We start from the raw sequence: 13574 nt of genomic DNA on the forward strand, positions 1-13574 counted from the left end.
CCTCCTCCCCTATTCTCACTCACCCCACCCATTGTGTCATCAGTGCATCCATCGAGATCTGAAACCTGAGAACATCCTTCTTACAAAGCATGGCGTTGTGAAGCTTTGCGACTTTGGTTTTGCTCGCACACTACGTAAGTAAATGTGACGGACAGTGATGTTGATGCGAACAATTTATTTTCAAACAAAGTTTGAGGACAATACAGTGGCACCTTGTAAAAGCAGTACATAGTCCGATCATCTGCTATTACAGTAGAATACGGGCTGACAGGATGGCTTTGATGTACGTATACTCATCTCTGAGCCATCTAGCATGGGATTGAACCCCAGTCGAGTTATGGACCCCAGCCCAGTCATGCAGTTGTCTCACAGGCAGGGTGAGGCATAAATTTGTATGCCATTCCTCGGATGGATTATAAATGGCGTCCCGTCTGCAGGTATTAGTTGATGGACGTTAAAGATCCCAAAGATCCTTCCGGGAGGAAGTGTCCTTCCGGGAGAGTCGGCGAGCTATCGCCAGCACCATGGCCAAATTCCTGCCCGAATAGGGCTCCATGGCTGTATGTAACAACTCCATGGCTGTATGTCACACTTTCACATTCTGAATGGTGAGCACCCTTTAAAATGATATTGTGGGGGGGGGGGGGCTCATCTTCAACATAATCATCAACCTGTTTTTAGTCCACTGCAGGATTAAGCGACCCTCTACTCACTTTGGGTGTATTGGTGTTTGACGGTCTATCCAAGGGACGGCACACGCATTGAAGCCTCACCCTATATGTGAAACATCGTGACAGTTTTATAGCTGGATCGAGATTCATACCCAGGCTAGACAGCTGAAAAGTGAGTGTGCGCTCCTCTTGTTGTCTCGGCTATCCTGCAAGACCTTGATTGGTTCACACTCATCTATATACGTGCATTAATGTTCTCAAAGGTTGTCCTCAATTTCTCAAAAGTTGTCCTTTGCATATATTCTGAATTCCTTTGCTTTGCAACGTTCACCGTTACCCTCTTGATATCAATTTCCAGTTCTTTTAGTGACTTCTTTGTACTTGCTTACCCCACATCTCTACCCTGCATGATAATCCAATATTTTTTTTTCATTTAACTGTTATTTAAATGTTTCAAGAGACCTTCCTTGAGTTGGAATTGGAATATGTTGTTGAAACGACACCAATATGCGTTTTAGTCTAAAAAAAAGCTGATCTCTGAATATCATCATGTGCTGAAATTTGTCTTACACCAGTGGGTCCAGGTGCACGATACACCGACTACGTGGCGACACGCTGGTACCGTGCTCCGGAATTGCTCGTAGGCGACGTATGCTACGGGCCACCTGTAGACGTCTGGGCTGTCGGCTGTATCGCCGCCGAGTTGCTGTCCGGTCAGGCTTTATGGCCCGGTCGTTCCGATGTTGACCAGCTCTACCTTATCCGCAAAACGATGGGTAAAGCTCTTAAGAGTACATGTGGAAAATATGCACAAAAACAGTTAATTTGATTGTTGGATCATGGCTGGACACAAGAATGTTCAAAAAGTGATATGACTGAGAAACTTTGAATCGTCCAAGACATGACAATGTTGGTTTTATTTAATTTTAAATATACAGTTATATTGTTACGGATTTCAGAATCCGATCCGCCGAATGCATACAAACGTCCAGGTCCTCAGATAGTTATTTCCCTAAATGCATGTACAGGATAGACCTATCTCCATGTCTGGTGGGATTCTAATTGTGATGCGTTGAGAAGGGTAAATAATAGATTCCCTCTCTTATGGGAAGCTCCTTTTTCTCTTTATGACAGACACATTCATGCACGTGAGATAGCCGTTAGCCCAATGGAGGCTTCACACCCGCCTTTTCCCATCAACGTTGACTCCCGCTTCTTTCACCGACTCCAAGACCCGCCTTTTTCCATCGACGTTTGACACCACGTTCAGCAGCTCCATGGATGCTAACTGGCTCTTTTTCATTTTGGGCTAAACAATGAGGTGATAATTGTTATTGACGTTTTATGAGCGCTTCACGTTTTCGCTCGGCAATTCTGACAGATGGCTTCTTTTTGCCGTTCGTCCTGCACCACAAACATGGCATCGTAAGCCAGGAATATTCGCGGGACGTGCGGGTTGTCACGGCAACGATTCGCAAATGGAGTGGGGTGGATTTGGCTGGAGTCTGGCTGGAGTCTGCCCAGACGGGCCGCCTATAAAAAGACGACGCGAGGTCCGTTCGCGGCGGGTCAGTCGACGAGTCAGTTGGCATCAGTGAGTCGGTATCAGTCAGATGACTTTACCAGTCAGTTGGCGATAGCTGGTTGCGGTTCTGACAGCTTTGAGAGTCAGTTGGCGTCTGTCAGTTGGTGATGGCTCTGAGAGTTTTTCGACAGTCAGTCAGCTGGGCAACGGCTATTTTCATCAATTTCCTGTCAGACGGTTGCTTCGTCGATTTCCAGTCAGAAGGTTGCTGAGCTGGCGACAGTTGGTGACAACCTCACAGCCTTATTGTTTCTCACAGCGCCTCAGCTTCTCACAGCTCCTAACAGCTCTCCATCGGTTGTGGCTCTTGGTGGCTCCTGACGGTTGGTGATGCTCGGACCGTTGATGCTGGTTCTGCTCGAGACCTGCTCTTGGCGTACCTGATTCTTGGGGGTGACGTCGATTGGTGTTTGAGCCTGTTTGCAAAGTGGGTGCTCGGCAAGGCTTGGCGCTGGCAATGGACAAGGCACGCTCACGCATTTCAGGACGTTTTATTTCACGTACGACTTCTATTTGGTGAACGAGACGATTTATTTTCTGCCCCCCCCCCCTGAATAATCTGCTGGGTACCCTTGTCTGTGCTTAATTGTTAAGTAAGGCATAGAGATAAGCATCTGCTCTTTGTCTCTTTTTCTATCAGTGCCTGATTAATTATTTATTTGCTTGCGATCATTTTGATTGATTTAGCCTGATTGATTATTTATTTGCTTGTGAATATTTTGATTGCTTCAAATTAATTTATTGTAACTTATCGAATTAACCTCACGAAAATAAAGTTATTTTTATTTATTTGTTTTCTTATTAATAAATTGCTTTGTTGACATTCCAACCTGCCCGTGCTTGTCCTTTCCTTCCATTGATCCAGCATTGTCAGAAACTAGAAAGACTGGGAGGTAATTACCACACGAATTGACCAATAATAGTCGGCGTGCACCAGCGGTTAAACGCTCGGCCGCACTAATTAAGATCTAATCAAGATAACATTGGTGCTTTGCCGAGGATGTGCTCCCGTTCAGGGAAACACGTGATCTCCAGTTAGCCAGCATAATTAGACGGTGGACACAGGAACTCGTGGTTAACTGAGTGGCATTCGTGGTTCTAAAGCAACCCACCATACCACGAAGTTAATCGTGAGTGGTGGCCCCAGATTCAGCTCTTCCGAGGACAAACGGGGATTAAACCCCCTCATAATACACTCTATACCCGTGGTCGTAACAATACAATGTAATTTTGATTTAATATTAGGGTGGTTGGGATGACTCTTTTTTTTTTTAAGAAGAAGGTGGCGCTTCCAACCAAGAGTAAAAACTCGATTAACTCCACCAATTTAAGCAAAAAAGCGAGAGCAGACCCGGTCTCAGGGCAACATTTTGCCGGCTTCATCAGGATGCAGGAAGGAAAACATAATAAAGTACATTTTGCCTCCGGACGCGTCGGGGCGGTGTTTTCCCCCGGATGCGTCGGGGCGGTGTTTGCCCCGGACGGGTCAGGGCGGTGTTTGCCCCGGACGCGTCGGGGCGGTGTTTGCCCCCGGACGCTTCAGGGCGGTGTTTGCCCCCGGACGCGTCGGGCGGTGTTTGCCCTCGGATGCGTCGGGGCGGTGTTTGCCACCGGACGCGTCAGGGCGGTGTTTGCCCCCGGACGCGGGGGCGGTGTTTGCCCCCGGAGGCGTCGGGCGGTGTTTACCCCCGGACGCGTCGGGCGGTGTTTGCCCCCGGACGCGTCGGGCGGTGTTTACCCCCGGACGCATCGGGGCGGTGTTTGCCCCCGGACACATCGGGGCGGTGTTTGCCCCCGGACGCGTCGGGGCGGTGTTTGCCCCCGGACGCGTCGGGGCGGTGTTTGCCCCCGGACGCGTCGGGGCGGTATTTGCCCCCGGACGCGTCAGGGCGGTGTTTGCCCCCGGACGCGGGGGCGGTGTTTGCCCCCGGACGCGTCGGGTGGTGTTTACCCCCGGACGCGTCGGGCGGTGTTTGCCCCCGGACGCGTCGGGCGGTGTTTACCCCCGGACGCGTCGGGGCGGTGTTTGCCCCCGGACGCATCGGGGCGGTGTTTGCCCCCGGACGCGTCGGGGCGGTGTTTGCCCCCGGACGCGTCGGGGCGGTATTTGCCCCGGGACGCGTCGGGGCGGTGTTTGCCCCTGGACGCGTCGGGGTGGTGTTTGCCCCCGGACGCGTTGGGGCGGTGTTTGCCACCGGACGCGTCGAGGCGGCGTTTGCCTCCAGATGCGTCGGGGGGGGGGGCGGTGTTTGCCTCCGGACGCGTCGGGGGGTGGTGTTTGCCCCCGGACGCATCGGGGCGGTGTTTGCCTTCGGATGCGTCGGGGGGGGGCGGTGTTTGCCTCCGGACGCGTCGGGGGGTGGTGTTTGCCCCCGGACGCATCAGGGCGGTGTTTGCCTTCGGATGCGTCGGGGGGCAGGGCGGTGTTTGCCTCCGGATGCGTCGGGGGGGGCGGTGTTGTCCTCATATCTTTGCGACATGGAATGTTCCCTTTCCACGGAATGTTGATGTAGACCGGGCACTTTTCAGGACCCATCTTCCATTCATCTATAGCAGTGAGGAATTCGTGCATAAACCTCCTTATGATATACTCAGGATCTCCAATCTCACTGAGGATGCCGACAATCTTGTCTAACTCTGTCTGAAGCTTGGAGTTGGAACATATCCTCTTAGCTCGACTCACTAATACATTGATGTATTAGTAGATCAATGTATGAGATCAATCAACTTAGAAGCCGATTGGTTTTGAGGTCAAAGGTAATTTCAAGGTCAAATTTCTAAAATCGTCATTTTTCATTTGATTCACTTGAAATTTGAACAGGATTTGCATATTGCGTCACTGAATTTGGAAACCAACTATTTGAGGTCAAAAGTAGTTCAAAGGTCAACTGAAGGTCAAACTTCTAAAATCATCAATTTTTATCTCAATCGTCATTTTTCATCCGATTGACTTGAAAATTTAACAGCAATTGCATCGTGCATTACTGAATTTGGAAACCAACTATTTTTGAGAACTAACGGTAAAAGGTCAACTCAAGGTCAAACATCTAAAAGCAATTTTCAACTGAAAAATCTTCAATTTACATCCTACTAACTTGAAATTTGAACAGGATTTGCGTCGTCCATCACTGAATTGGGAAAGCAATTATTTTTGAGGAAAAGTCAGGTTCAAGCTTCTAAAATAATCAAATTTCATCTGAAAAATCATTGATTTTCATGTGATTGACCTGAAACTTAAACAGCAATTGCATAGTGCATTACTGAATTTGGAAACCAACTATTTTTGAGAACTAAAGGTAAAAGGTCAACTCAAGGTCAAACATCTAAAAGCAATTTTCAACTGAAAAATCTTCAATTTACATCCTACTAACTTGAAATTTGATCAGGATTTGTGTCGTCCATCACTGAATTGGGAAAGGAACTATTTTTGAGGTCAACTCAAGATCAAACTTCTAAAATCATCAAAATTAATCTGAAAAATCATCGATTTTCATACGATTAACCCGATAGTTAAGCAGCAATTGCTTCGTGCATCACTGAATTTGGAAACCAACGATTTTTGTGGTCAAAAAGTCAAAGTACACAACTCGAGGTAAAGCTTCTGAAATCTCAATTTCAATCTTTTTTTTTTTTTTTGAAAACACTGTCAAGGCTCTTATGAGAGCTATCACACACAATGTACGACAAGATGAGCAGGAGACAAGGGGTGGGAGAGGGGAGGAAAAAACAGTGGGGAAGAGACACATGAGGAGATCTGTGGAAGGGAGAGGGATGGGGTGGGGTACACAGGGTAAACAAGATGGACACAACAGGGACTTTCAGGTCCTTCCACTACAGGGACTTTCAGGAAGGAAAACAGGGAATTTGAAGGAGGTGGGTTGAGGGTGGATTAGCGGGGGTAGAAAAGATCATGGTTTTGGATGAGGGTAGATAAGAGATGGTGGTGAACAGCTGTTTTGAAGATCTGGACAGAAGAGTGGGATTGAAGAGAATTTGGGAGTTTGTTCCAAAGGCGGGGAAAAGATAAGAATGGAAGAGTGAAGGCAGTCTGAAAAATAATCTATTTTCCTCCGATTGACATGAGCCTTGATTAATATTGTGAATTTTAATTTTAATGAAATGGACAATTTGATGTATCCATGGTAACCTTGCAGAGGGGGGTGGATTTTGCAAGTATCGTGCTCTGCTCGACATCTTTTTCTTGTTACTTACGAAATCTAAAGATTTCGTAAGTATATTGATGACTTCCGTTTCTGTTTGTTTGTTTGTTTGTTTGTATGTTTGTTTGTTTGTTTGTAGGCACGATAACTCGAGAACGGAAGAAGCTACCAATGTCAAATTACACCACGTGATTCAGGAGGGTGATGGCTAGTGCTGATTAGATTTTGGTCGAAATCGGTCAAAGGTCAAGGTCACAGTGAGGTCAAATATTCGATTTTTGATGGTTTGGAACAGATAACTCGAGACCGGAAGAAGCTGCCAATGTCAAATTACACCATGTGATTCAGGAGAGTGATTGCTAGTGCTGATTAGATTTTGGTCAAAATCGGTCAAAGGTCAAGGTCACAGTGAGGTCAAACATCCAAAAAATGATAACTTGAGAACGGAAGAAGCTACCAATGTCAAATTACACCACATGATTCAAGAGGGTGGTGGCTCGCGCTGATTAGATTTTGGTCAAAATCGGTCAAAGGTCAAGGTCACAGTGAGGTCAAACGTCCAAAACATTCGATTTTTGATGGTTTGATACAGAATCATCGTAGAAACTTCTAGTTTGCGTCGCTACCTTCTCGAGAGACAGCTTTTATTAGACAAGGTCAGAGGTCAAGTTGACGATTTCGTAAGTACCAGTCTATGACTGCTTGTTACTTACGAAATCTAAAGATTTCGTAAGTATATTGATGACTTCCATTTCTGTTTGTTTGTTTGTTTGTTTGTTTGTTTGTAGGCACGATAACTCGAGAACGGAAGAAGCTGCCAATGTCAACTTACACCACGTGATTCAGGAGGGTGATGGCTAGTGCTGATTAGATTTTGGTCGAAATCGGTCAAAGGTCAAGGTCACAGTGAGGTCAAATATTCGATTTTTGATGGTTTGGTACAGATAACTCGAGAACGGAAGAAGCTACCAATGTCAAATTACACCACGTGATTCAGGAGGGTGATGGCGAGTGCTGATTAGATTTTGGTCAAAATCGGTCAATGGTCAAGGTCATAGTGAGGTCAAACATTCGATTTTTTATGGTTTGGAACAGAATCATCGTAGAAACTTCTGGTTTGCGTCGCTACCTTCTCTAGAGACAGCTTTTATTCAACAAGGTCAGAGGTCAAGTTGACGATTTCGTAAGTACCAGTCTATGACTGCTTGTTTGTTTGTTTGTCCACACAGACTTTAGTGTTTTTCTCCACAACTGCTTGTTGGATTGAGATTAAATTTTCTTCATTGGAGCGACTACTTATGTAAGATGTTTTGATGATAATTATGATGCCATAGGTCACATAGGATGGTAGCCATGTTGGAAAAACGTAAAAACATTTGACCTCTATCTCTGTAACCGCAACAAGGAAAAAATTAAACTTGGCCCCCAGCAAGTACTCCTCATGGGGAATAAGTGTGATTTTCTTTTATGATGTCATCTCCACTATGACGTCATCATTGCATATGTAGAACGCTTCATCTGATCAGTATGAAATTTTTTTTAGGGTCCTCTTGGGATAAAATGGTCCACAGAAAAAAAATTGATGTCATCGGTCACGTGATTCAGCAGCCATATTGTTTTTTAAAAAAACACCTTCAAAAATCTTCTTCTCTGAAGTGGCTCGACGGATTGAGGTGAAACTTTACACGTATGACCGCCTATCCATGAGGAATAAAAAAGGTTCACACATATGACATCATATAATCAATCATATGGTTTGGCAGCCATATTGGATTGACAAAAAATATTAAGTAATGTTTTCTCCGGAACCAAAAAATCATTCGAAGTGATACTTCGCAATTATGATCTAGTAGTGATGGGAAATGCATGTTTTAAATTTAAACTTGATCGGATGCATCATCTGGCAGCCAGAATATATTTTTTGATATGGGTTCTTTTTGGTTTTTTGATTTTCTTTTTTTTCTGTGAAATAAGGCTCACTTGGCTGCGCCTGGATTTGAGGGTAGAGTAGTAACTAAAATGTGAATCCTATCCAGGTTCTTCCTGATGACTTCATCTTTGCTTTTTGCTTGTTCGGTTTCCTTCTGATGACTCCAATGCAGGACTGTACCTATTTGGTCTTTCATTTGATTTGAATTGAATTTATTTTAATCCCATTCTAAATTCAATTGAATAATAATAAACGTCATGGGTCAGGGTCAAGTGTCCGATCAAAGCGGAGTTTCATCAAAGCAAGACTTTCTTGGTACCCGGTCATCACTGACAGGAGTTATAAAGTGGCAGTTTTAATTTTGTCTCTAATTATATAAAGCACCAGTACACAAAATATACCATACTAAACAAGTCCTGGCAAGGGTCTGCAATCTCTGATTGCTCTTTTTCTTGTTTAACCATTTGAAATTACATTATGACTTTCAAATTATTTATCTTTCTAAAATAATCATACTTTTATTATGAAGCAAAAGTAAATTCACAAGCCTGTGAGTTATATTCTTTAACAACTGTGCTGTGATGTGTGCGAGAATGCAGATTTTTCTTAACCCCGTCATTTTTGACGGGCTTTCCCCTTACTTATGTATAAAACTGCCAGCATCTGATATACCTCTTTCTCACTCATTACCTAATTGGTGTTCTACTCACATCAGTGCCTTATACTCAGTGCCACATCATTTTATGAGGTTCACATCCCCTCGTTGTCAGGAGAAATTGAAAATGTTATCCTCAGAACCTGCATCCTCATGGATCAGTGTTGCTTACAGGATTCTCTACATTAATAGCGAACTTGTGTTCTGTGCTTTGCCACAGGAGAACTCACACCCCGACACCAACAGGTCTTCAACTCGAACCAATTCTTCAGTGGGATTCGCATTCCTGACCCTGAATATACGGTAAACTGCATGACATCTTCATTAGAGTGTAATGGGTCATCATTTTACATATCGTGAGAATGCAGGGAAGATGGGGGTAGAGCAGAGAGAGAGAGAGAGAGAGAGAGAGAGAGAGAGAGAGAGAGAGAGAGAGAGAGAGAGAGAGAGAGAGAGAGAGAGAGAGAGAGAGAGAGAGAGAGAGAGAGAGAGAGAGAGAGAGAGACACACACAGACACAGACACACGGAGGCAGACAGATTATAAAGGGGAGGAAGAGTGGGAAATGTCCTTCTTTTTTGGATCTTTTTGGATAAAAGTAGACAGTCCTTCATACAATATTTAGGTGATGTACAGTTACCTGGTAAGCAGAATTTCTGAATTGTAGCTTGGTATGTGGAGCTTAAACTTGGTATTTCAATCTGAATTGCTTGGTTGATATTTCCCAGGAAACTCTCAAGATGAAACTTCCAAATGTCGCACCCCAGGCACTGACATTACTCAAGGTAGGTCCCCCCCCCATCGGTATCTTAATTATTATTATTATTATTATTTTTTTGTATACCTTGTCAAGGCTCGTATGAGAGCTAACACTCAATGCACAGCAAAGGGGGGGGGGGGCATGAGACAAGATGGGCGTGGGAAGGACAAAACTGTGGGGAACAAAGACATTACATCTGTGGAAGGGAGAGGGATGGGGTGGGGAACATGGGGTATACAAGATAGACATCACAGGGACTTTTAGGAAGGAAAGCAGGTGGGTTTGGGGTGGATTAGCGGGGGTAGAAAAGACGAGGATTTACTTTCAATACTCGCATTCGATTAATTGACTAACAGATGCAACATTATGTCAAGGTGTGCTGTTCTGCTGGGAGACATAAGGACCCTCATCATCGTTTTGCTTCAAAGCTGGTTGTGCGACATTATCCAAAATGTCTCTGTAAGACATGTTATGAAGCACCTGATGCTTTGCATTTTTGTGGAAGAAATATGCATTTTCACTTTTAAAGGGTTCATTTCAATTTTGGATGTGCCATTCCAGTGCTGTTGGTCAATACCTCGTTTGATGTATCATCGCAGAAGCCTCTTGAGGGACATCAAGTAAATTAAAAAAAACGGAATAGAAATATTGAATTTGATTTTACAAACTCTATTTGAAGACGCAAACTTTTGACCAGGACTTTGCATGGACAACCATAATTTCAGAGGATGCAAATTCAAATCTGGTAAAAGAATCAAGGACTTGGATTCTGTTCTGATCTCAGGAAAAGTATATTGTTTTGTATTACATTGTTGCTAAAATCCATCTGGCTCACTAATGATCAATTGGAGAAGGTAATGTGCCCACCACACCTGGTCTGACCTACCTACATCTGATTCCAGCACACACTTCCAAGGGGTTGACTCTTAATGCCATCAATGCACCTTGAATTGGGCAAAAACATACTTAAACATTTGGGCACCCACTCATCTAATACTACTTTTTAAATGGCCATAATTATTCCCACATTCTTGTGGGGTGGGCTTGAGAAAGTTTGGCTCTTGCGTAGCAGGAATTTGATCAGAGTGCTGGCACTAACTCTCCTCTTCCTGGTGAAAAATAATGTGAGATGTTTTCATCCACCAACAACCAGTGCTGGCAGACAGATCCTTGTAAGGAAGGTGCATTGTGGGCCTCAAGCAGTCTGTGGGCCACAGGTTTCCCATCACGACTCTGAGCGATTATGTCAGCTCACAGTTCCCACTTTGAACACCTATTTCCCCCTCCCCCCACCCCATAAACAAATGCATGTAACCAGAGTTTACAAAACAAATGCATCCTTATTGAAAATTTTGCATTGAAATGCATAATATCAAAGGTTTTGAACTTGGTCCATGAAAACCTCAACCCAACTCACACTAAGTATTTACTGAAGACAAACACATTGCTTTGAGCAAGGTAAAGCATTATTGGCTTTCTTCCTCGCATGGTGTATTTTGTGTTTACATCACTATGTGCAATCCATTCTGTATGCAATGAATTGCCCAAGCTGGATCTTGAGAGTCCTCTGCTATAGGCCTGTCTGCATCTGGACCCAAGTGCACGCCAGTGCACCATGAAGCTGCTTGAACATCCCTTTTTGGAGACTGAGCAGAGCAAGTGGAGCAAGCAGCGGAAAGCACAGGTAATACCTCATTCAAACCCCCCTTGCACTCCACTTCACCCATCTCGCATGTCACAATCCTGCTGACCATTTTAAAAGGATCAAGCATGGCGAACAACCATAAGTTGGCAACCATTGCACAGGCTTTTATTGGTGTATTGGCCTCCTCCTGCATTTAAGTTCCTTGTAAAGAAAGCCCTATTATTATTATTATTATTATTATTATTATTATTATTATTATTATTATTGTTGTTGTTTTAATCACAAGTTCCCTTACCTAAAAACCTTATTCATTTGATTTCACTGTCACGGCAAAGGCTCAAGGAGTATCACGCCAAACAGCACCTCCTCAAACACCGCCCGAACCTTCTCAAGTAATACTCTGCTTTTGGAGAGGGGTTTTACAGCTGGTTGTCATCTACCAAAAACAATTGCAAGTAATTTAAATCTTAAAAAGCGTTTTTATTTATGTACTTCATGTTTGGTGTTTATGTCTGTATTTTCTATCATAAGTCAGTGGTATTTAGCTGTGTGTTGGTCCCATGCTAACCTCTTAGTTAGCTCACCTTGTGTTTTGAGTGGAATCGGATCAAATGAAAGCATAAAGCTGGATTGATACAAGCAGGGGAAAAGGGGGGGGGGGTGGGTGGGGTTACTCTAAGGCTATCCTTTGTAAAGAACTTCACGCTGGCTACCTCACCAGCTTAAACTTGTTTTTGGACAATAAATCTCCGTAGCGTTTACAAACGGTAGATCTTTGGGCGGTTACCCTTTTGACCCACTTTTTACAATGGTAAATTCTGAATTCCCTTGTATGGGTTGATTCAAAGGTCACTGTTCGTCTGAAACATGCAGAACGTTTCTAGAACTCCAAGTGATGAGATAATGCCATCAGTGTTAGAAACCTCTGTGTTCAATGCTGTCTTAACATCCACTTTCTCTTAAGAATGGAGAAATTGGACCTCGATGTGTTGAAATGGTCGACCTCATAAGTCTTTATTTTTTTTGTATACGTTGTCGAGGCTCGTGTGAGACAAACACACAACAGATAGCAAGGGGGGCATGAGACAAGAGAGGAGGGAGTGGGAAGGACAAAACAGTGGGGAACAGAGACATTAGGAGATCTGTGGAAGGGAGAGGGATGGGATGGGGAACATGGGGAATAGAAGATGGACATTACAGGGACTTTCAGGAAGGAAAGCAGGGAATTTGAAGGAGGTGGGCTTGGGTGGATTATTGGGGGTAGAAAAGATTGAGGATTTGGATGGATAAGAGGTGGTGATGATAACAGCTGTTTTGAAGGCCTGGAGGGAAGAATGGGAATGAATAGAGTGAGGGAGTTTATTCAAAAGGCGAGGAAGAAGAGGAATGAAAGAGTAAATGTGAGCAGTGATTTGTGATTTTGGTAGTTTTACCAGAAGGAGGTTGTTGGCGGACCTTGAGCGCCCTGTGGAAATGTGGTGGGGACAAATGTCAGAGAGAGCAGGGGGGCGAGGCTGGAGAGGAGACGGTAGAAGACAGAAAGACCACCAACCAACCTGCGGTGATTGAGTGAGAGGCCCAAAGACTCAGCCTCATTGCGGGAGATGCCAATGATCCGAAATGCCTTGGTTTCTACAGTGTGAAGCCGAGAAAGGTGGGAGGCAGGAGCACCAGCCCAGAGGGGAGAGCAATACTCTATCAGGCTGTAGACAAAAGCTTTGTAAGTGGTCATGAGCTCAGGTGGGCCGAGGAAGGACTTTGCACGATGGAGGATTCCCAGTCGGCGACTGGTTTTGGAGGCGAGGCTTGAAATGTGGCTTTCCCAGGAAAGGTCATGGCAGATATTGAGACCAAGAAGCTTGAAAGAAAGGACTTCTTCCAGAGGATTGTTGAGAAAGTGGATGGGGGGGGGGGGTTCTTATCGGTCCTTTCGGAGAGACATAGTGAGAGTGGGAGATTTCTCCGGATTGAAAGACATGTTCCACGTGTTCCAGTTTATGATTTTATCCAGATCTGCAGTGAGCGACGAAGCTGCTGCTTGTCGGTCTGAGGGATGATCGATGGTACGGCAGAGGGTGGAGTCATCAGCAAAGAGATATAGAGGATTTTCCAGAGAGTCGGAGAGATCATTGATGAAAACCAGAAAAAGAACAGGGCCCAGAACGCTAC

The 13574-nt window shown here is 44.6% G+C and overlaps 1 protein-coding gene across 7 annotated transcripts in view; it reads left to right on the forward strand.

Annotated features, from left to right (window-relative positions):
- LOC147014399 (cyclin-dependent kinase-like 1) overlaps positions 1 to 13574 on the forward strand; it is a 50142-nt gene that overhangs the window by 26799 nt on the left and 9769 nt on the right. For 3 of the 7 annotated variants that reach the window (XR_015050752.1, XM_085852312.1, XM_085852311.1), the window contains exons 4-8: positions 44 to 134; positions 1247 to 1447; positions 9222 to 9304; positions 9729 to 9785; positions 11337 to 11444. Coding sequence is in view for 6 of the 7 variants with exons in the window: in XM_085852312.1 (XP_085708438.1) it covers positions 44 to 134; positions 1247 to 1447; positions 9222 to 9304; positions 9729 to 9785; positions 11337 to 11444 (540 nt within the window). In the remaining variant the exon portion in view is untranslated. Of the gene's footprint in view, positions 1 to 43; positions 135 to 1246; positions 1448 to 9221; positions 9305 to 9728; positions 9786 to 11336; positions 11445 to 11740; positions 12007 to 13574 lie in introns of those variants that run through there. The other 4 variants (XM_085852309.1, XM_085852315.1, XM_085852313.1 and 1 more) reach the window with 4 other exon arrangements.

Source organism: Eptatretus burgeri, chromosome 13, assembly GCF_056783735.1.
Source record: "Eptatretus burgeri isolate ZD-2024b chromosome 13, Ebu_testis_v1, whole genome shotgun sequence".
NCBI lineage: Eukaryota > Metazoa > Chordata > Myxini > Myxiniformes > Myxinidae > Eptatretus > Eptatretus burgeri.